This window comes from Drosophila subpulchrella, chromosome 2R (genome assembly GCF_014743375.2).
Source record: "Drosophila subpulchrella strain 33 F10 #4 breed RU33 chromosome 2R, RU_Dsub_v1.1 Primary Assembly, whole genome shotgun sequence".
NCBI lineage: Eukaryota > Metazoa > Arthropoda > Insecta > Diptera > Drosophilidae > Drosophila > Drosophila subpulchrella.
In genome coordinates, this window is record NC_050611.1 from 10,987,124 (window position 1) to 11,010,003 (window position 22,880).

The 22,880-nt window shown below is 45.7% G+C and overlaps 7 protein-coding genes across 7 annotated transcripts; 3 read left to right on the forward strand and 4 right to left on the reverse strand.

Annotated features, from left to right (window-relative positions):
* Positions 1 to 412: 412 nt before the first annotated feature.
* Positions 413 to 2,114, forward strand: LOC119551070 (odorant receptor 47b). Its single transcript, XM_037860193.1, has 6 exons — positions 413 to 546; positions 613 to 781; positions 845 to 1,362; positions 1,414 to 1,621; positions 1,763 to 1,921; positions 1,983 to 2,114. The coding sequence occupies exons 1-6, from the start codon at positions 413 to 415 to the stop codon at positions 2,031 to 2,033; spliced, it is 1,239 nt and encodes a 412-aa protein (XP_037716121.1). The 3' UTR covers positions 2,034 to 2,114.
* Positions 2,115 to 3,430: 1,316 nt separating this feature from the next.
* Positions 3,431 to 12,347, forward strand: LOC119551696. Its single transcript, XM_037861165.1, has 20 exons — positions 3,431 to 3,531; positions 4,384 to 4,578; positions 4,832 to 5,179; positions 5,242 to 5,523; positions 5,583 to 5,715; positions 5,799 to 5,941; positions 6,119 to 6,305; positions 7,011 to 7,123; positions 7,217 to 7,477; positions 7,532 to 7,669; positions 7,780 to 8,574; positions 8,683 to 9,145; positions 9,228 to 9,415; positions 9,492 to 9,670; positions 9,861 to 10,000; positions 10,058 to 10,709; positions 10,768 to 10,937; positions 10,990 to 11,274; positions 11,354 to 11,479; positions 12,009 to 12,347. The coding sequence occupies exons 2-20, from the start codon at positions 4,506 to 4,508 to the stop codon at positions 12,061 to 12,063; spliced, it is 4,731 nt and encodes a 1,576-aa protein (XP_037717093.1). The 5' UTR covers positions 3,431 to 3,531; positions 4,384 to 4,505; the 3' UTR covers positions 12,064 to 12,347.
* On the reverse strand, positions 11,542 to 11,843 carry LOC119551698. The gene is made up of 2 exons (XM_037861166.1): positions 11,783 to 11,843; positions 11,542 to 11,724 (listed from the first exon to the last, which is right to left on the reverse strand). Exons 1-2 carry the CDS (start codon positions 11,841 to 11,843, stop codon positions 11,591 to 11,593), a joined length of 195 nt encoding a protein of 64 aa, XP_037717094.1. The 3' UTR covers positions 11,542 to 11,590.
* A 370-nt stretch (positions 12,348 to 12,717) lies between the features above and the next one.
* Positions 12,718 to 14,690, reverse strand: LOC119551799 (uncharacterized protein DDB_G0283357). The gene is made up of 2 exons (XM_037861347.1): positions 14,428 to 14,690; positions 12,718 to 14,368 (listed from the first exon to the last, which is right to left on the reverse strand). Exons 1-2 carry the CDS (start codon positions 14,576 to 14,578, stop codon positions 12,996 to 12,998), a joined length of 1,524 nt encoding a protein of 507 aa, XP_037717275.1. The 5' UTR covers positions 14,579 to 14,690; the 3' UTR covers positions 12,718 to 12,995.
* Positions 14,691 to 15,697: 1,007 nt separating this feature from the next.
* On the reverse strand, positions 15,698 to 18,227 carry LOC119550440 (augmin complex subunit dgt3). The gene is made up of 6 exons (XM_037859115.1): positions 18,103 to 18,227; positions 17,719 to 18,047; positions 17,155 to 17,517; positions 16,436 to 17,098; positions 16,203 to 16,380; positions 15,698 to 16,120 (listed from the first exon to the last, which is right to left on the reverse strand). Exons 1-6 carry the CDS (start codon positions 18,118 to 18,120, stop codon positions 15,971 to 15,973), a joined length of 1,701 nt encoding a protein of 566 aa, XP_037715043.1. The 5' UTR covers positions 18,121 to 18,227; the 3' UTR covers positions 15,698 to 15,970.
* A 357-nt stretch (positions 18,228 to 18,584) lies between these two features.
* LOC119550442 (farnesyl pyrophosphate synthase) lies at positions 18,585 to 20,509 on the forward strand. The gene is made up of 6 exons (XM_037859117.1): positions 18,585 to 18,820; positions 19,101 to 19,195; positions 19,262 to 19,473; positions 19,532 to 19,893; positions 19,953 to 20,179; positions 20,236 to 20,509. The coding sequence occupies exons 1-6, from the start codon at positions 18,639 to 18,641 to the stop codon at positions 20,415 to 20,417; spliced, it is 1,260 nt and encodes a 419-aa protein (XP_037715045.1). The 5' UTR covers positions 18,585 to 18,638; the 3' UTR covers positions 20,418 to 20,509.
* Positions 20,427 to 22,626, reverse strand: LOC119550441 (CWF19-like protein 1 homolog). Its single transcript, XM_037859116.1, is given in 9 exon segments — positions 20,427 to 20,700; positions 20,757 to 20,914; positions 20,972 to 21,300; positions 21,363 to 21,471; positions 21,532 to 21,849; positions 21,906 to 22,237; positions 22,295 to 22,461; positions 22,536 to 22,576; positions 22,579 to 22,626. Coding segments are annotated over 9 exon segments (1,644 nt in total). The 3' UTR covers positions 20,427 to 20,558.
* Positions 22,627 to 22,880: the final 254 nt, after the last annotated feature.

Here is a 22,880-nt window from a genome sequence, read left to right on the forward strand (position 1 = left end):
TTGGGTGGAGTGAGGAGCACTTTGCAATGATCATGTTTTGCTATACGCTTCAAAAATTGCGAATAAACAGAAGCCCAGCTGAATTCACCATTTATGCGTTATATTATTCATTGTTCTTAATGATGCTGATGATCTAATAGAGGCACCCGAGTCACGCGAAGTTAAAGTTGGGTTCATTGATCGCTGTAGAGAGTGACCGAAAGGTCCATCATATCATCATGATGTGTCAGTGGAAATCGATCGAAGTAGTGCGATTTGCAGCACATGTTCTCAATGCAATCATTCAGGGAAATCAATGTCGTGGGCGTTTCTCGAAAAACAATTGCTTATAAACATTGTAATTAGACCCTCGAGGCCTCCTTGTATAAAAGGAGCTGACCGCCAGCCTGGAGCACAGTTTATACATTTTGCAATGGTAGACTCGGGTTATCAATCAAATCTAAGCCTTATGCGGAAATTCTTGGATGAGTTCCGTTCGGTTCTAAAACAGGAAACTCCTGGACCCATCCCACGCCTGGCTTTTAACTATGTTCGCGCCTGCTTGAGGTGAGTGTTGCATCATCCATCACTCTTTTTGTAATCTTTATAATCCGTTTTTTGCCATACCCACAGTTTGCTGTGCCTGTATCCCAACAGGAAGTTGGCTAGTTTGTCTCTGTACCGATGGCTTAACTGGTTCATCATGTGCAATGTGATGAACGCTTTCGTGACCATGGTCTTGGCCCTGCCCGAGTCTAAGAATGTGATCGAAATGGGCGACGACATGGTGTGGATTTCGGGAGTAAGCTACTCGGATTCAGCCACTTATAGATCATAGAAACTAATGGTACTCTGTTTCTGATAGATGGGTCTTATTTTTACCAAGATGTTCTACATGCACTTACGCTGCGACAAAATCGATGAACTTGTTTGGGATTTTGACTACTATAATCGGGAGCTAAGACCTAATCATAATGATGAGGAGGTGTTGGGTTGGCAGAGGCTGTGTTACCTGGTAGAATCGGGTCTTTATATCAACTGTTTTTGTCTGGTCAACTTCTTTAGCGCAGCTGTTTTCTTGCAACCTTTGATAATCGAAGGAAAGCTTCCCTTTCACTCGATTTGGCCATTTCAATGGCATCGCATTGATCTGCATCCCCATATGTTTTGGTCCCTCTACCTTTGGCTGAGTGTGACCTCGCAGCACAACCTAATGAGCATCCTAATGGTGGACATGTGCGGCATTTCCACCTTCATGCAGACGGCTCTCAACCTCAAGCTTTTGTGCATCGAGTTGAGGAAACTGGGTGAAATGAGGGTCAGCGATGCCCGGTTCCGTGAGGAGTTTTATCGGGTGGTTCGCTTCCACCAGCACATCATCAAGTGAGTTTTGTATGATCTTCAACCAATAAATTTTAAGACTATGTTTGGCAGGGTGGTAGAGAAAGCCAATAGAGCTTTCAATGGAGCCTTCAATGCGCAGTTGATGGCCAGTTTTGCTTTGATTTCCATATCCACATTCGAGACCATGGTTGCAGCTGCTGTCGATCCCAAAATGGCAGCCAAATTTGTGCTCCTCATGGTGGTGGCGTTTACTCAATTGTCGCTGTGGTGCATCTCGGGAACTTTGGTTTATACCCAGGTACGACACAGTCAAACTAGAACTATTTTTGAAATACTAAATTCAAAAACTACAATCGAATTTCATACCCATATTGATATTTATAAAGTTCTTAGCTATCAGTTCTTAACTGTTTCTATCATTTTATAATTTTTTTAACAGTCTTTGGAGGTTGCTCAGGCTGCCTTTGATATAACCGACTGGCACACCAAGGCCCCAGCCATCCAGAGGGATATTTCCTTTGTGATCTTACGAGCCCAGAAACCGCTGATGTATGTGGCTGAACCGTTTTTGCCCTTTACCCTGGGCACCTACATGCTTGTAAGGATATGGAAATATCTAGATAATGTACTACTTCATCAAGTTTACTCTAAAATTGTAGGTTCTGAAGAATTGCTATCGCTTGCTGGCCCTGATGCAGGAATCGATGTAGTGGGTAGTTTGTAGATTGTGAAAATAAAAGTTGGACCTTTTGGTGGGCATTTGCATTTGCATGGCTCGTTTAGGTTGTCGCCGCGCCCAGTGACACTCGGCTTTAACAATGGGGGCGGCCCACGCACACCCAGCGGCGACAGGTGCAACCCAGCTGCAAAGTGCAGAGGAGGAGCCCCACGATGCAGTGCCTCTGGAGCCAGCCTCGAACTTATTCAGACGTGACACGCATTGTCATGATCTGACCCAACGCCGGACAATGAAGAGCGGCGATCGTTTAGTATTTGGTATTTAGCATTCGGAGTTGTGGACTTGGGCCACCAGATGCTGCTCCATGCCCTTCACAAGTGGGAAAGTCGCCCATGTCCATGAAACGTTGACCGGCCAAAATGTCATTATGTGCCATGTGCACATTCGGCCAGAACGAAAAGCTCCACCACTCTCACAACTCCAACAACACACCCAATTCCCGGGTGCGTGTTCTAATACACCGAGAAAAAAATTAATCTGCAATTGAGTCTAGTTTCCTAAGGTGATCCGACCTTTATTTTCAAATATCACTTAAAATAATTATTCAAATTATGAACTTACTTCTCTAAATTCATTTTTATAAAATATTCGATTCCTAAGCATTTAAATCCTATGGAATTATATGACTAATCGCCGATTTCTCAATGTCATGTTAAGGTTCTAGTTTGTTAAATGTCAAAGAAAGTTAACAATATGAAACCTGGCATGATATTTATAAACACAATTTTTCCATAACAGCAATGTAACTAATGTCAAGGGTTAACATGTCATTGAGAATTCGACACTAATGACCGCTTTCTTGACCACATGTCAAACTAAAAGTAGGTTTTAAAATAGACGTGTTTATAGGTTTTTTAGGCTTAAGAACTCTCCCAGATAGGGGACCTGATAAGATTATTTTTGGATTTACATGAACACAAAGAAGTAAAAATCTATAATTTCGAATATATGGAAAATATTTAGATAACAGATAATGTGCCTTCTTTTATATAGAACCAGATCCATAAAACTGTTTTCTGTGTGCCGGCGACTCCCCAATTTGGAGGGTGGAGTGGGTGGTTGGTTGGTTTTCCAAAGGGGGGTGGGCTTTTGTCAACTTCGGTCTGCTCGCCGCACTGATTAACATTTGAATGGCAATCCACGTAGGAGAGCATTTAGAACATTGTGTCCATGGCTCTTTGTTGCTGTCTCCACATCTAATTAATTCCCCTTTTCGACCATTGTTGCCATGGAGTCGGTGCCGCTGCCCCCGCTAATGGTAATCGCATTGGCAATCGCGATGGTAATGGTAATCGTAATGGTCCAACCACCGATCCGACTGCAGACCAGCGGCAAAGTAAGGTTCTCGAATTCAGTTTGTCGCGCCATATTCTAACGATCGGTCGGGTTCGGTCCCCAATAAACCATTTGTTCACTTAATCGCTTCAGCTTTAAATTGTATTAAACGGATATCCTTGTGGCAATAAACGGTATTTAAACTAATAAAGTGGTGGTAAACTATGCCCTTGAAATCCTGACTATCGTTAATAAGTGATTTAATGGTTCATCTGTAAAGACCTTATAAGATCTGACTTGTTCCTTTAAAGGATATCAGCATATCTTCCAGGACATTTAGTATAGAACAATGTGCAAACAAATGTTTTTCTAAGGATCTATACGGTTAAGAGTAAAAAAAATAAACAGGAACAAGGATTATCAAGGACATTTTTCTAGAAACTGTTTTAAATGATTGTGTTTTTAATCAGTGTTAACTCTAAGGATTTTTGAATAATTTTTATAAGATCGCATTCTTATTAATTATGATATAAGGACTATGAATATATAGTATGATTTCATTTAATATATTAGGATGCCTTTGTCTTATTCACAGCTTATTTCACAATTCTAGAAAAGCTTTCAAAATTTTAAAGCGACACTTTCCAAGTACAGCCACCACTTGAGGTCAATAGCTAACGTTTTCCGAAAACTCACTTCGCTTTTGTGCTGCGGCTGTGCGGAGAGCATAAAGAGTTGGGTGGACAATAAGCCGGAAGTGACATCCGGAGTTGCGGATCGATATGAGTCGAGCGACACGTAGCTTGGCTAGATTTTCGTTTAATGATCCAAATTCACGTTACGCATTGTGCACATTATGGCGGCAGAAAAGCAGAAATATATTTAACTATTCATGTGATTTTCCCATTTTCCACCCGCCACACTTCTCGCGCCGCGGGGAAATGCTCCCTATTGAGGTCGCATATTTCATGTCATTTTGTTAGCCAATGAACTAATTAGATCATGTCGGATAAACCAGCGCGACTAACCACGAATTCTGATTCCAGTTAAACGGCACGCAATAGTTTCGAAACCCAAAAGCCACCAAGTTGCGGCTAATAATGCCGCGATCAAGTTAGGAACCCCCGTCTGAAGCTATCTTAAATTGAATTATTGTGGATCATACAGAATGCGACCCAAAAAGGGATTACACCTGCTGCTGGCGACCCTAGTTGTCGGTCTATGTGTCGGTAAAATTAATGGTAAGTAATAATATATAATTAATGATAAATACCTAAGAAAAAAATTATGTAATATTCCACTCGTGTCATGTGGTTTTATCACATTTTATCAACTTAAGACTTAAATGTTATTTTTACTTTAATTATTTGTAATTCTATTAGGTTTATATTTCTGTTGGAATATTAAATATATTAATCTCAACAGTAGTCATAAATCGATTTATTTAGATTCTATACACCCAGTGCTATTATAAAATCTTGTTTCCACGTGCAGGTCAAACCACCTGCAAGAACGGCTTAGGCCGAGTGCTCTACGAAAGATTGCCCAACCAACAACTTCAGGGCTACGATGACGATGTGGTGAGGGATACGGCGCCACCATTCCGGGTGCTGGAAAAGTGCCAGGACTTATGTCTGCGGGATCGATCTGGCTCCAACAATCTGGTGCGCACCTGCACCAGTTTTGACTTCCAACCAGGCAGTCGGATCACCTCCTTTGGAGGAAATTCCGAGTACGAAGAATCGCTGTGTTATCTGACCTCCGAGCAGGCGGGTCCCGAGGGCATTGGTAGCCTAATGCTGGTGCCCAATAGTGTGCACTTCAACGAGATCTGCTTGACTTGTAAGTGGTTCTTAATATAAATATATAGGAACCGTTTGTATTTATTTATCTAACAACCGTAGCCAGTCGTCCGGAGAGAGAGTGCCCTAGCAGAAGATATGTCTTCGAGAGGCATCCCCGCAAGAAACTAAAGCTGCCCATAAGTGATATTAAGGAGATCACGGCTGCTAATCGCTCGGATTGTGAGGACAAGTGCCTGAATGAGTTCTCCTTTGTTTGTCGATCGGCCAACTTTGATTCCACCATGCGATCCTGCACCCTGAGCAGATTCACCCGACGCACCCATCCCGAACTAATGGAAGACGATCCCAACTCCGATTACCTAGAGAACACCTGCCTAAATGGTATGTTTTGATTATAGTACCAAAGTGCCCCTGAATTCACTCCCTGAACCATTGATTAGCCGAGCGACGATGCGATGGACTGGCCGTTTTTGTCAAGGAGGAGAACAAACGCCTGGGTGGCCCCTTCGAGGTGGACATATTCAATAACATGACGCTGGAGGAGTGCCAGACCATGTGCCTGCGGGCCGAGAAGTAAGTCATATGCGTAATAGCTCTATTTCAGCGTCATTTGAGCTAATTGCACACACCGCATTGTGCGATCCTCAATCCCGCAGATACTTTTGCCGCTCCGTGGAGTTTGACGACCAGAGTAAACAGTGCATCCTCTCCGAGGAGGACTCCATCTCACAGAAGGATGACATTAGCATCAGCTCCAGTCCCACACACCATTTCTATGATCTTGTGTGCCTCGATAATCGTAAGTGGCTACCGTAAAGACCATCTCGTGAGAGTGGAGAAAAGTCAACAGCGACAACCAGATTATAGTGGTGCATCCCATCACAACGGTTGCATCCACTTCTTCCTCTACTTCCATCCCATCCCATACCGAGAATCTCTGTTTCTACGACCATGTTATGTTGTATTCCCGTTGCAGAACGAGCCAACGATTATCCAGATAACTCAGTTACCTCGCACCTCTTCTCCAGCGGCCGGCGGCCAGATACAGCATTCCAGCGGTACCGCAACTCCAGGCTGGGCGGCGAGTTTCACTCCGAGATCACGGGCCGTTCGCTGAGCGAGTGCCTGGACGAGTGTCTTCGCCAGACGAGCTTCCAGTGCAGGTGCGTTTTCTGCCTCGGACTCTACCGTTGCCATTCTCGTTTTGATACCCTGGTTGAAAGTGTTCATTGTTTTCCAAAAGATTATGCATATTTAAAAATATTTTCATAACATGCAATATTTGTAGGTTCGAATCTATAATGAAGTTAGTACATATAGGTCCGAACATTTAAATATTCGTATCTTTTAAATGTTGAACACTTTTGGAGCTTAGCTTTTCCCAAGAAAAACTGTCATTCATCGAAACGTTTATTAACAGTTTAATATCAAAGATCCAGTGACCCTTAAAAATGTTGAGGTAGCTTTTGGTATAACTATATATTATGGTATAGACTTTACACTATAAAGTAAGTGGTAAAATTTAAAAATATTTTGTTATGCTCCAGTGCAACTGTAATTATTTTGAAATATACTAAAATCTATAATTCGAAATTAGTCATGTAGTCGAATATTTAATTGTACATATGTTAATCTTATACTAAGTGACTTTTACTAAAACCCATGATAGTTCTTTCTTAACAATTAGATGTTAATGATATATAGATCTATACTAATCTATTATATACTAATCACTATGAGCCCTGGCAGATTTAGTTATAGTACAAATACCAGGGTACTTCCGTCTTCGACCTTAAAAAGCTGTGCCAGCTTTCTGGTTCTCCTACTGCCTCACTAACCCAACCACTCTATCCTCTCGCAAATTACAGGTCTGCTGTGTACAGCGATCGTTTTCGTACTTGTCGCCTGAGTCGGTACAATCAAAAGGACGGCATGCGCATTATATACGATGCTGATTATGATTACTACGAGAATCTAATGTGTAAGTGGTTAGAGGAGGTGCTAATAGCGGGCCAGTAATCCCTGACTTGGCTGCTGGTTGCTTGGCTGGCTCTTATTCTCTCCTATGTTGCAGTGAATGTGGTGGGCGGAGGCGCCGATGGCGATGGCAGTGGGCACAGTGGCAGCAGCGATGGCAAGCGACCCGGGGATCAATCGGGCAGCAACTGGAGACAGCCTAATAAGCACGACGATCGCTACGGGTCGGGTGGGTCAACTGGCGGAGGTGGATCGCATGGCGGGACGGGTTCTGGTGGCTCAAGATTGCCCTCAGGCGAGGGCGTCGACTATAACAGGCCATACGATCGTTATCCAGACTTTGCTGGCAATGAATATGGTAGATGGTTATGATCTCTAAATTTACTTTTAAACTCTATTAAATCCTGCTTAGATCGCAATCCTTATGGCGGAGCTGGCGGAGATCGCGATAGGGATCGCTATCCCCCAGATCGTTATGGCTCCCGATATCCCACTGGAGGCGATGGAATGGGCTATAACAGGCCCTATGATCGTTTCCCTGATGACTATGGTGAGTTCCTATACCTTTCAAGACTAAATAACCCTTAATCTCACAATCGAAAAACGAGATCACCTTGCTCTAATTCTACTGACAACTAATTCACTAACCCCCCACATCAGATCGGTACCCAGTGGGTGCGGGTGTCAATGGCGATAGAGACCGCGATCGTGAGAGGGATCGAGATCGAGATCGCTATCCAGCCGCTGGCGATAGGGATCGATATCCAGGAGTAGGCGACAGAGATCGGTATCCAGCAGCTGGCGACAGGGATCGTTATCCAGGCGATAGGGACAGAGATCGCTATCCGGACCCTTATCCGCCGGAGCGTTATGCGGACAGATATGGAGATCGGCGTTATCCGGATAGGGAAAGAGATCGTGATCGCGACCGGTTGCCCTACCGCCCACTGCCTTATCCAGGAATCAATGACAATAGTCTGGCCAGCGATCTGCCGCACACCCGACCTTATCCCTCCGACGATGATGCTCCCTTCCGTCCCTATGGAGGATATGGAGGAGGTCGCTATGGAGAAAACAGATACGACAGTCGTTACCCTCCTCGTTTTCCTCCTGGCCGCGAACGGGATCCCGTGGGCGGTTATACGGGTAGAGATGCTCCCGATAGCATTTTCCCGGACAGACGCTACCGGCCTTCGTCCATGGATTCTCCAAGGTATCCCTATCTGCCCGACTCTCGGGGACCACCGGGAAGATACGATGATATCGTACATAGCGCTCGGAGACCCGAGCCCGATTCGGCCAAGCGATATCCACCAGCGCCAATCGCTCCCACAGGCAGTGCCAGCAAGTATGCCTCCACTCCGAACCGGTTTCCGGTAGGTAACGATCGTTATCCCATTGACATCTACAAATACGGCAATCGTCCGGGAGCCAATGATATTGGCAGGCGACCGGGTAAGTACTTCGGGACGGGACTAACCAACTACCAACTAGTAACCCGTAACTTACATGGTGGCAAGTGGAGATCAGGAAATATCAATGATAATTGGTTTACCCCCTTAGGCCTAGAACGTCCACCACCTCCTTTCTATGACTATGACTACGAAGAACGCTATGGTGACAGATACGGACCGTATGACCGGGAGTACGATGGTCCGCCGGGCAGAAGACCTCCAAGTGGTGGACCCTATGGACGCTACGATAGTCCCTTTAATCGTCCCTATGGTGGCAATGGCCTAGATGATCGTCCCCTTCCATTACCTGGTCTAGGACTATCCCATCCACCCACTCCTTACGGAGGAGGAGGAGGGGGAGGTCATGTGGGTGTGGGCGTGGGTGTCAACTCGGGTCCACCGCGTCCTCCGATCACCCGCTGCGAGGAGAGCGATAATTTCAAGCAGATAGCCGCCAGGCACAAGATGCGTCGACACTTTGTGCGACGAGCTCTGATCGTTCCGAGCCTCATCCAGTGCGAGAGGGAGTGCATCGAGAGTCGGGACTTTGTGTGCCGCAGCTTCAACTACAGGTGGGTGCGGATGTGGCTAGCAGATACAAGATAAGCCGAACACGAGCCGCTACAAATTCACATTGTAAATTTCAATTTGTAGAGACTCTGCCGCCTCCAGCTACGAGGACAGAGATAGGGATCGGGATCGGGATCGCGAGTCGCCGAACTGCGAGCTAAGTGACAGAGACTCACGGGAGCTGGACATCCACGATCCGGGCACCTTCGACGCCTCCAACTATGACTTCTATGAGCGCAGCATCGGACGCAGTGATGGCGAGTGCATGGACGGTGGGTGGAGAGCCTATTGAAATGTAAATTTATCTTATCCAAATAAAATATATATTCCTCGCATGATCTGGGCTAGTCACGCAAACGTGTAACGAGGAGGGCATGGAGTTCACCATCCGAACGCCGGAGGGTTTCTTGGGACGTATATACACCTATGGATTCTACGATCGCTGCTTTTTCCGTGGAAATGGAGGCACTGTCAATGTACTAAGGCTCAGCGGACCCCAGGGATATCCCGACTGTGGAACCCAGCGGGTAAGTTACTAATGCCATTGGAAAGATATAGTATATTTCAACAGATCTCTAAGCCCACTTATATTTGGGATACCCTAATAATTAATCATACTCATTTAAATAAATAGCTTTCAGGAATTATCTTAAAACAGATCTCTAAAGAGATATATAGTTAGAAAACCCCTTATCACGAATCCAATATATTTTACAGTATGGTGACACTTTGACCAACATTGTGGTGGTTCAGTTCTCGGACAATGTGCAGACCAGCAGGGACAAGCGCTACAATCTGACCTGCATCTTCCGCGGTCCAGGAGAGGCGGTGGTTAGCTCTGGTTATATCGGAGCTGGGTAATAAGACACTTCTTCAAATGCCATAGTCTTCCACTTACACAGCTCACTTTTTAGATCCGGCAGTCCCATTCCTATAGAGTATCTGCCAGCGGAAAATACTCTTAGTTCCAAGGTGCGCTTGAGTATCCTCTACCAGGGCAGACCCACCACCACCATAGCTGTGGGTGATCCTCTGACCTTCCGGCTGGAGGCTCAGGATGGCTACAACCATGTGACCGACATATTCGCCACAAATGTGGTGGCCAGGGACCCATATTCCGGCCGCAGTATCCAACTAATAGATCGCTTTGGGTGCCCAGTAGATCCATTCGTGTTCCCTGAACTAGACAAACTGCGCGATGGTGACACTTTGGAAGCCCGCTTCAATGCCTTCAAGATACCCGAGTCCAACTTCCTGGTATTTGAGGCCACCGTCCGCTCTTGTCGCGAAGGATGCCAGCCTGCCTATTGTCCTGGTCCAGCGGGTCGACAGGAGCCCTCCTTTGGTCGCCGTCGAAGGTCTCTAAACACCACCGAGGAACCCGAACCAGAGGCACTGGCTCTGGAGGGCATTAACCAACTGGAGGCTTCCACTTTGGACGAGGTCACCGTGGTAAACAGCACCACAGTGAGTGCTACCCTGGGACAGGCTCCTGGAAATGATACCCAATCGGGAGAGAAGTCCAAGGAGACTGAGGAACCGGAACAAGTGCGGGAAATGATAGAGGTAAGTGGAAGAGGATATAAGATGGGGCTATCCACTAATGGTAATCGAATCGATTAAGGTCTTTGAAACCCGCGAGGAAATCGAGAAGGAATCATATCCCCGCAAGCTAGTGGCCCCGGTGGAAACTGTGTGCATGACTCCGGCCGAGTATCATGGCCTGATCACAGCCATTATACTGCTAATGATCCTGCTATTCAGCATCACGCTGGTGGCTGGTCTAGGATACAGGTAGGAACCACTCAACAGGCTAAAGATCAGTGCTAATTGGTGCCTTTCTCAGACGCTACTGGAAATCCATCTCTAAGAACCGACTTGTGGACCGACACTCGCCGATCCATTCGCTCGGACACTCCCATTCCTCCATACGCACTCATGAGCGGTTCACCGAGATCGGACATATGCCCAACCTGACTGGAGGCGGAGGAGCAGGCGGTGGAGGAGGAGGCGGTGGAGCAGGAGGAACTGGGGGCGGAGCCAATCAGAGCGCATCGAATCGGGCCTCAAACGCTTTTCGCACCAACATGTCCATGTTCGGCGGCTCATTACACAAGACATTTGCCACGGGGTGAGGAAAGGCTGTCCGCCAGACGAGTCGCCAATCGCCCAACCGGTCCACTTATATGTGGTGTTTTATGTCTTTACAGCAACTTGGCGCGCATGTGCCAGCTGCCAGTGATAAATCCCATGCGCACCACCAACCAGGGTAGTCACCAGTTTGAGGATCCCAGCGAGCCCATCTACACGGATCCCTCGCTTTTCGAGCGTTCCAGGCAAGTGCAGGGCCATAATGTAAGAGATCCGCAGAAAGAAGTATCCCCGACCACCTATCGCAATTGTAAATATGTTCGCCATTTATTCCGATTTGTCTAACCGTCACGAGACTACAAGGGTCTGCAGACACAGAGGCCCACCTTGTTGCAAAGTCCATCCCGTCCTCCGGCTATTTGGCAATTGGTAGAGCACCAGTCGCCTTGCAACTGGCACAAGCCGTTGAACGTGGGCATATCACCTGTAACTAAACCAGAAGTTAACTTCCAAGTTGGGCACAATCTCCTATTTAAATCAAAACTTACTTGCATGGGCACAGACTAAACAGACTAACAAAATAACCAGACAGAGGCGTAGGTATTCCATGCTGATGAGTTGTCAGATTCAGACTGAAAAGCTGGGAAGCTGGGTAGGCGATAACCCATATCAGTCGAATGAATCTTGAACTCATCCCTCTCCGCCGTTCTCTTGCGAAATATTTGGAATTGAATAAAGCTCACTGATTAAGGCCTCTTTGTGTTTCGTTTACAGATCGCTGCGAAGTCTGACCATGGTGGCCGAGTCCGAAGACAATCAGGAGGTCTGAGATCCAAACTCCAATCCTCCTGTGATTAGTTGTAAATAAGCTAAAGGTTCTAAACTCCAGTTAATCAAAGACAAACCGAAAATATCCATACGCTAGCTAAATGCGTGGGACTCCGAATATTCGGTGGTCCATCAAGTAGCCTAAGAATCGCACCGCTGACCAGTATCCAAATATTATGATCTTATGCTATTTAACATAGTTTATCTAAGCCTAACAACAGAAAACACAATTATTCGCTATACCAGCTAAGATATGAAATGCAATAAAGCCTAAACTATTCCATATCACAGCAGACTTTCGTTCTGCCCGGAGGTATGCAAAAGCGGTCATTAATCAGCAGGATGCAATTGCAGTGCCACAGTGGCACATTGAGCGGCTTGCCATCCGAGGGTTAACGAGCTAGGCCAATTGCCAGTTGCAGTGGCAGTTTCCGTTGCAGACAGTAGCCGGCGGCGATTTGTGGTTTAAGTTGAAGTCCTCTCTGCAAGCAACTAGAGGATCGGTCAGAGGCCGCACATAAATCAAGCAACAGGGCTGCTACTTAAAGTAACTGAAAATGAACCTGTGCTGCTTAGTAGGTCACGAAGCTTTACATATCATTATTAACTCTTTCTTTTTAATTTGCATCTCTTGCATCGCTTAAAGAGACTGCAGTACAGTTAAGATAACACTTTTAATAAATTAAAACCACACAATACTTCTTAAACGTAAATATATAAATTAATGCAGATAGGGAATCCCAATTGTTCTGATTGCTGGCCTTGACTAGCACAGTTGAAAAGTGTTTGAGAGGACAGCTTTGCAAATGCCTTTTTGGTGGGATTTTGGGACCAACGCGACCCAATAATCTGGCAGAACCATGGGACGTCTATCGGCTAACATAAATTACGGATTATAGATTACATTATTTACAGAACTTAGTGGCTAGACCTTTAGTCGTCGAAGAACAGTATTTCTAGTATTCGCTTTTGTGCACTCTTCTTGCGCTCCTTGTTCATCTTGAGAAGCTCTGTGGTGACCAACTCTCCAAGCAGATGCTCCGATAATCGCTGCACGCCCGGATGATTGGGCGGCGCCTGGAATTTTCCGAAGTTTGAGGGGTGTGAACCGCTGGCCTGGTGTGGAAACTGCTGGTACAACTGGAATAGGAAGTCCGTGTTTGACGGAAACATGTTCTGGTGCTGTTGTTGCTGCTGATTGTTATGGCAGTTATTGCCGCCGCTGGTATTGTTGCTCCCGCTGTTACTGCTTGTGTTATTCCCATTTCCATTGCCCCGCTGCATGGGCATAGAATTACTGTAGTGGTTCTCCTGCTGCATTAATACCTGCGGCTCCAGCAGATCATGGCTATTGTCGTCGGAATCGTCATCCGAATCGTTGCCAAAGTGGCTGCCATTGCTGGTCATCTGGTTGTGAGCACTGCCATTGAGCTGAACACGGGGTTTTTTCATTTGGAAATTGCTTGATGCCGACGAATCCAAATCGTCGCCCTTAGGGTTGTAGACGTGTGGCTGTTGCATTTGCAGGTTCGAATTGTTGCTGATGGAAGCACCTACGGCGCTGGAAGAGGAATGTACCACCGGAAGCTGCTGACCAGATGCCGGTGACTGTTGCTGAGCCGCCTGCTGTTGGTGTTGTTGTTGCTGTTGTTGATGCTGCTGAGGATGATGCGTGCCCGCTCCGATTCCTTGCAGCGGAGATGAGAGTGGTGATTTCATCGAGGACGAGGTGGAGGTCAGGCTGCCGGCGCTGTTCTGGGCCCCATTTACGCCCACGGAGCCATCTTTGTACTGATCCTGGTAGCCCTGCGAGGAGTCGGCCATCACAGCCGCTACGGCCGCCGCCTGTTGCTGTATTTGTGACTGTGAGATGTGCTGCAGCTGCTGTGAGGCGACGGCTGCCGCAAAGTCCCTGAAGACCTGATCCGCCTCGATCTTGACCTGGCCATTGACGTTTTCCAGCGCTGAAGCTGCGGCGGTGCTCAGAGCACTCATGGCGTGCTGCTGATCTGGCTGGTGGTAGTGGTGGCTCTGACCCGAGCTGCCAAACTGTGCCACATTTTTCATGGAGCCATTCGACTTGTCCACTTGGTATTCGTTGTAGCTGGAGCTGTTGGCCGACTGCGGAGACGTTAGGAAGTTCGGCACATGGCGGTACGACTTGCGTGGCTGTATGTGCTGGTCCAGGAACTTCATCTTCTCCAGGTAGGGGCGCGACAGGTGTTCGTAGACGGGCGGATCCCCCTGCTTCCGCTGCGAGACGTAGCGTTCGCGCAGGTACTTCCAGCGCTTCTTGCACGTGTCCACTGCAAAGGAGGACAACATTAAGATACAAGGTCTGGCCGGAGGAGCTCCCGGGCCTCACCGTCCGTGCGCAGCTTCATCGCAATCAGCTGCCAGGCCTCGTCCTTCGTCTCGTACTTGCCGCCATTGGCGCCGCCGTTCAGGTAGTACTTCTGCCGGTTGTAGATCACCCCGTGCTGCGCCACCTCGTCAATTAGTTGCTCGTCCATCATGTTATTCTAATTCGCGATTTTAGCTGCCAATTTACCTTTGGTGTATGTCAGGCCATTTCCAACACTGGCCTGGAGGCAGCTCGGCAGTGTGACCAGAGCGCGGGAATTGTTGTTTTTATTTTTAAAGTAACTGCTTTTACTAAAAACGTTTTTATACCCGTTACTCGTAGAGTAAAAGGGTATACTAGATTCGTCGGAAAGTATGTAACATGCAGAAGGAAGCGTTTCCGACCCCATAAAGTATATATATTCTTGATCAGGATCACTAGCCGAGTCGATCTAGCCATGTCCGTCTGTCCGTCTGTCCGTCTGTCCGTCTGTCCGTCTGTCTGTCCGTCCGGATGAACGCTGAGATCTCGGAAACTATGAGAGCTAGGCTATTGAGATTTGGCGTGCAGATTCCTGAGCTTCTTACGCAGCGCAAGTTTGTTTCAGTAGACTGCCACGCCCACTCTAACGCCCACAAACCGCCCAAAACTGTAGCTCCTACAGTTTTGATGCTAGACAAAAAATTTTAACTGAAATGTATTAGTCTTGTCAATACCTATCGATTGACCCAAAAAAAATTTTGCTACGCCCACTCTAACGCCAACAAACCTCCCAAGAAGAAGCTATGACGTCAGAGCCAGACAATGCGAAATGTTTTTACGCGTGTATGTGTGTGTATGTAAATACATAGTTGCCAGCCGAACTTAGCGGCAAAGAAAAAAGCACTGCCGGCGCTCAGAGAAAGCAAAGTGCGCGGCTAACTTATTCTATTGAATAATGCATTTTTCACGCCTACCCTAACGCCCACAACGCTTAAATCTGTCTTCCGCCGGTAGGTGGCGCATTTAAATCTCGCTTTGCTGCTTGCATATCAATATTTCCCTTTGGTCCCTTAAGCTGAGTAACGGGTATCTGATAGTCGAGGTACTCGACTATAGCGTTCTCCCTTGTTTTTTTTAATTCGTTTTTTGTACTTAATAAAATAATTTTAAAAACTTTATAAGCCAATTTTTTTATTTGTGGGCTGTTAACTGATCTAAAGTCATCAGATATAACTTAGATTTCAAATTATTATTATTTGAATGTACCAATAATCATTTGATTCAAGTACCTTAATTTAGGTTTATATGTAAACTTTATAATTGTTAAAAATTAATCCAGCTGAGCTCTTAAAGTTAAATGTTATATTTTTTACGATGTGTTTCCCTAATTACGTTAGTGTATAATTTAAAATTTATATAATTAGTACTATATCCCCACAACATTATTTTGCTATGCTTTTTACAAATCTGTTGTTCTATTTTGCGTAAAATTTACTCTTAAAATTGAAATTCTAAAGGCTTTTTAACAATGTACTTTAATTTAAATAATTTATACTTTTTTTGCGGACTAGTTTATTATCAACTAAATTAATTTGCGCTGCAGGCCGCCACCAGGGCGGATCACACCGGCGGCTGCGTTTTTAACCTCATCGATTGCATGCATCATGCGATGCGGTTCAGTGAGGAACCAGATCCAAAGGACTACGCTATAGCGCCACAGTTTATCCTTTTCCTGAAACGTCCGAAATAAATAAAAATAAATTTAAAATGGTTGCACGACATGATTCTATAAATTTAGAAAAAAGGTCACTTACAATGCGGCCGACGACGTTTTCGAGGAAATCTGTCCGCAAGGATCGCACGGCTTCATCAAGACGATTTTGTTGCTGGGTGACACTGTAAATGGCGCTCAAGTGCCGGACATTCTCAAACATGGGCCTTTCAAGGGGGGAATCGTAGACAAAGGGTCGCAAGGTCTGCTCCAAACGCTTGCTGTGGGAAAGGGTAAAGAGTTAATGAGATACAAATTGTGTATGTTCCAACTCACAGTTCTGCCAATTGATCCTGTGCAGCCACACAGGACTTTTTCTGCATGCTCTGAAACGAATACGATAACAGACGGCCGAACTTTTCGTATTCAAATAGGCAAGCCTTGGCCTCGCCAGCCTTTATGTTTTGTCCCAAATGGGCTGACAGCAGATTGGCAATCTCCTGCACAAACGGGGCGCAAATGCCCTGGTAGCTGGCATTGATGGACCGCATAGTCTGAATCCTCTGCCAGGTGGTCTGCGCCTGGTTATGCAGCTCCTCCGAGGTGTCCAGGCAGTTGCGCTTCTTGTCACAGTCCAGCTGAATCGCAATCCACAATAGTTCCGCATTGGACAAAGCATCCGATATGATTTTGGTCAGCTTCTTGTCACTCTCGTGCCGCCGAACAGCTCGATCCAACTTGAGTTTGGTATTCTCGTAGAGTACGAGCTCAATACGCCGCTGGGTATGCTGCTGAATGTGAATAGTAAGATCATTTGAGAGCGTATCGAATATGTTGCTCAGCTGATGATCGTTAAGTAGCTGAAAGTCGTGCATTTCGCGCGACATCTCCGCCAAACTGAGGCAGTGTATATGGCCGAGATCCAGCTGATCTATTAGAGCCTGCGTGGCCTTGGCCTTGGCTTTGGTCTTTATATAGGATAGGGCATAAAACTGGATGCTGCAAGGTTAGTTCGTGTGAGTTTACTTCTTATGTCCTGGGATGTCTAAGCTTACCCATGTTGCAAATCCTCCAGCTTGGCCTTCTCCTGCATAAGATCTACCTCTGCGCTCTGGAACTCATCATAGTCCTGGATCTTGAAGTTTTCCTTCACATACAGAGTAAAGTATTGCATGAACGAATCGCACTTGTGGAAGTACTGCTCCAGAGGCAGTTGATGCATGAAGAGTGGCGGCGACTGCTGGGAGGTGAAGGCCTTCTTGGCCTCGCTGCTTAGTCGACAGTTCTCCCGCTGCAGTTCCTCCAGTTGCTTGGCCTTGGACTGACATGCGGCTATCAGATCCTTCTCCCTTAGTTGCAGCTCGGCGGCGGCGCACTCAACTTCGCGCAGGTGGTTATTTATGGAGTTTTTTGTGTTTCTGCAAAGGAACGAAGTATTACTAGGTAATCAGGATGTTTTCAGGGGACTTCGAAGATCTAGGATTCTAAAAGAGTAAGTGTTAACATGGAACTAGTAGTTTTAGACAAGTTGGACTGGCTTTCTAATCATTGAACGTTTTAGAGTAGTTAGACTGATCCTGTGGCTACTAAAAACCAGGCCCTAAATACAAATCTCTTACATCATGTCCTCTAGCAGCGTGGCATAATCCCTAGACGCCTCCTCGATCGACTCAATGCCCATGCTCAGAGCGTCCACATCCTGCTGCTTGTAACTCAAAAGACCAGGACTCTCCGAATCGATCTGGAGCAGCTTCAACTCCCGATCCGATTTACTTAGCCACTCCTCTCGCCGCTGCATCTCCTCCGCCTCCAGAGACTGTCGTTCCGTGAGGATATTCGCATCCGTGATGTTCCCCGAGAGGAACTTGAAGAACTGCTCCATCTGCTCATCGTAGAGGATCCACTGGTTCGAGCTGTCTACGCCCAGCTTCTTAAAGAACTCCGAGTTCTGATTGGGAGGACCAATAAATGTAAGTTTAATTAAATTATTTGATCGAACTCACGCTCAGCAGATCGCCCATATTTAAAAAAATGACAACACAAGCTGACTGCCTATCGATAGTATGGAGGGATTCTTGCGACTCTACTAGGGATAACACTTTTCGTAGTTATTTTGAATCGATTTATTTCTTTAACAGTTTTCTATTGCTTGGTACAAAACCTATTGTTAGGCAATGGAACCACAGAAGTTTGAGTCAGAAATAATAGTTAAATTCCAAAATTTTTAAAAATGTATACTGATTTATAAGTCTTTTATACTATTAAGATAATGAGTTTCTCAAACATTTAAATTATACAGTTGCAGTTTTTTTTTAATTATCAAAAATCATTGTTATTTGGTTAGTCTAAAAAAACTTTAAAAAAACTCAACCACGAAATGCCTTGGGCATCAATAAAGTTTTAGCTATAAAAAGTAGCTAAGAAACCGTTACTTTAAAGGTTGTATTTTAGGTAACATTTAAAAGTATATTCATAAATCGCGCTCCGGGCACACTGGCAATAGTTCAATTTAGTAACCAGCCGCGAATCGTGAATTAAGATGTTCAAATTGGCCCGTATGCTCCTGCCGCAGCAGCGGATGCTCGCCAGCCCGCTGCGCCTGCAGCGCCTGATCTCCACCAGCGATGAGGTCAACTCGGAGCCCATCCTGAAATCCATGGACACCATTGGCGGCCTCCCCACCAAACTGGTCAACGAGCAGAAGCTGAAGAAGACAAGCAGGTAATCAACCTACCGGTTCTCGCACTTGACCTTTGCCTTGCCCGTTTGTTTTGTTTACGTTTCGACCGGTATGGTATGCATGTATCGGATGCCTGATTTGGGCGTGCTTTCGGATGCGGAATTTCGGGGTACATATTTCTGTTTTCTGTGGGGGAGAAAGTATGTAGTGTACCGTACCCACTTATGCAGTCACGTAGACCAAAGACGAGTGTGTGTGTTTGTGTATTTGTGGCTTTGTTAGTTCTGCACTCTATTGTTCTCCACTTTTTGTTGCCCACAGAACCTTATCGACGCTCCAAAATCACTCCGTTCCCATTGCCGCTCGCGTCACGGTGTCGAAAGATGAGAGTCGCGACTTTATGGCCGTGTTCCCAGGTAAGCTGCCATCACTTATGCCAATTATCATGCAAATACTAGTGCTAATTCTATTCCGAATTGCAGATCTTGTGCGTGACATCACCACCGTGACAAAGACCTACAATTGCAACGATGCGGCCAAGTGGTTTGCCCAGGTCCTGCAGTACAATGTGCCCCGGGGCAAGAAGAACAGGGGCATCCTCACTGTTCTCACGTATAAGAATCTGGTTCCCGCCCAGGATTTGACGCCCGAGAACATAAAACTCGCTCAGTATCTGGGCTGGTGTGTGGAAATGGTAGGAATCTAGGGTACAAAGGAGTTCCTTAACTTACTAACATGTATTGCACCTGTAGCTCCAGAGTTTTTTCATTATCTCGGACGATGTGATGGACAACAGCACCACCAGACGCGGTCAGCCCTGCTGGCACAAGGTGGAGAACGTTGGCATGACCGCCATCAACGATGCCCTCATGATCGAAAACGCCATGTATGCCATTCTGAAGATGCATTTCAGCCACTTAGACTGCTACGTGGCCCTAATGGAGCTATTCCACGAAATCACATACATCACCACCTGCGGACAATCGTTGGACCAGCTGAACTCGAACCGCTGTGTCTCGGAATTCACCATGGAGAACTACAAAGCGATTGTGGAAAACAAGACTGCCTATTACACATTCTACCTTCCATTTGCCATCGCCTTACACTTGGCTGGGTGGGTCATGATTCTCATTTCTTAGATTTCGCTTACTAATCCTGTGTTCTATTGTTTAGCTACAAGGACGCCGAGGCCTTCCGGCAATCAAAGACCATTCTCTTAGAAATGGGCAACTTTTTCCAGGTACAAGACGATTTTCTTGACTGCTTTGGTAACCCGGAAGTGACCGGCAAAATCGGGACTGATATTCAGGACAACAAGTGTTCGTGGCTGGCAGTGGTGGCCATGCAGCGAGCCAATGTGGAGCAAAAGCAAATCATGATCGATTGCTATGGTAAAGAGGGTAAGGTTACCTTGTTAGGTATCAGAGTAAGTTATTAACTATTAGTTGACTTGCAGATCCAGCTAAAGTGGAACGCGTCAAGGAGCTGTACAAGGAACTGGGACTGCCATCCACATATGCCATTTTTGAGGAGGAATCCTACAACATGATTAAAACTCACATACAACAAACCTCTCGCGGGGTGCCTCACCAAACCTTCCTGCAAATTCTCAACAAAATCTATCAACGTGACTCCTAAATTACTTGATTGCGTCGACATAACGAATACGTTTTTAATTAAACTGTAGTTTAAGCATTTACATTGATAAACTGTTAGCATGGGCTCAGCAATTACAACCGAAATGAAATTTTTACTATACATACATAAAGCATATTTTGTTTAATCGTCTGTAAAATCAAAAGGTGCAAAGGCCTTTCGGAAATCTTCAACATACGATACTTCTTCTTCCTTATCGAGCAGGCAATCCTTCCAGTTGACTTTCTCATCGCAGTTCAGTAGATTTTCTGAACAGAAAACGTCCCTGGAAATATGCGATTAGTTAAGCAGTTGTCAAAACAAATTATAAAGGCAGCGCACCTGGCAAAATGAATGGGAAAATGTTTCATTTGCCGCGTTATAAGAGTGCTATCGTCGGGCAACTCAGCCAGGAAATATGGTCCCATTTCCGGTAGCATTTTTTCGGAATCCAATGCCGGCAAGGTCTCAAACTCCAGATTGAATTCCTCCGCTTTGTCCTGAAATGTAGAAATATGAGTATTACATTTTATCATAGGCTTTGGTTGTAATTATACCTCAAAACTATGTTTTATCTTCCAGGCATAGCCTTCTTCAAAGCCAAGTGCGTTGATCTGCAGGTGAACTGACTTGTAATGCCGCTCAGTGAAGCACACAACTTGTCCTAAGGTTTTGAAGAACTTTCGTAAGGCAGCCTTGAACTTATTTAGCTCCTCCCAATCATCTGGACTGAGTTGAGCAGCGCAAGGCACATGTTTGGTGGACAATATCATGACATGATGTTTGTTGATGGGTCCTTTAGCCAGAGCTAGATAAAAGTGTTCGCCCACAGTGATAATAAGATGTTTTTCCACATCGGGTGAGGACAAACAGAACCAGCATTTATCTATGCAGAAAGAAAAATGTATCAATAGTACAGCTAGTTGAATAGTGAACCAGATCACAAACCTTGCTCAATCTGAGGAATTCTTGGGCGCTTATCTCTTCTGTTATTATCACCGCTTTGGCGCTTACGACTGCCGCCATCCATGTCATAGAAATATTGTCGATTTTCGGACTGAATATGAATACACTTCGAATAAGTATATTGATTAAAGAAGATTTGATGATTACCCACCGAGTCATTTTTGTTGATGGCTCCGCCCAAGTCTAAACCGATAAAAGGACAAGGGATTTCGTTGGTGGTCTTCTGCACCAGGTCCAGTAGACGAGTCTTGTCCACGGGCTTAAGACTGAGTGCGTAAATGTACTTGGCTTTTTCGGCATTTCCCACTTCCGCAAGGGAAATAAAGCGAGTGCACAGCTCGAACTGCGTGGTCTCGTCCTTGGGCATCCGAAAAGGAGCGCTTTCGTAGTGGGTTCCATTGATGGCACAGAAGTGATACCGCGGCTTTATCTCACGGCAGAGAAATGACACCAACTTAGAGGCAATGGCCTGGAAAGAGGGATTGCTCAGATACATTGATATGGGGACTCCAGAGAGAAACATACGTTTTCCTTCTCCTGCATACCGAACGGCCACTGGGAAGTGAGCAGCACATCCACTCCTCGGTACTCCGTAGAACAGTTTTTGGACACCAAACAGGAGTTCCTTACGGCAATGACATCGGCTTTGGTGAACTCGTGCTCTGACCCAGAGGAATCCGCAGTGCCCGCCGCCTCCAAGCCACTTAAGTAGGCTATTTTGACACCACTGCTCAGAGTGTAGACTCCACGTCGGCCGAGATATGTGAGATTGGTGCAGATTTCACCATCGGCCAGATTTTCGAAGTATTTGCTATGATCCTTCGAGTTGGGGCCCAGGATATAGGTGGGCACGGTAACTGGGGATTTGGAGAGTTTATAGATAGTGGCACATTTTTATATTCCACTATACTTACTATGTTTGAATCCATTTTTGTAGGCTATAAGCTCCTCGTTTTGTTTGTCCTCGCCGAAAAAGTCACCCACACAGCACAGGATTTCAAAGGGTCCCGCCTTTTTGTTGACCTGCTCCACGCGCTGGAAGAGTTGCTTGAAGCGACCCCGCACATCGCCCACAACTAAGCTGGGAGGAAAAGGCAATATTAAATCTTTAATTCATTGTTTTATTCCACGATTTATTTACTTTTATTTACTCACATTTTGGTGCCCGCGTCCATGGTTATCGATAACTGAGAAATCGGTTACTAATCCGAATAACATTAATTATAGGGCTGCCAACTTGTTGCATTGAAAGGCGGCAGAGTTCAAAGTTTATACATCTTTTGCTTAATTATTATTACAGATTTAGTAAAGTTCTATCAACGATATTATTATATTAACAAAATTGAAAAGTAATTATCGCACTTACAACTCGTTTCGAGCACCATGACACACTTTGAACCGAAATCCCCAGCTATACTTTTTTCGGCAATTGCTGTTAAATTGACCGAAGAACGTTCTATGCTTATATAACGAACTATAACCTTACTGCAATGTCAATGG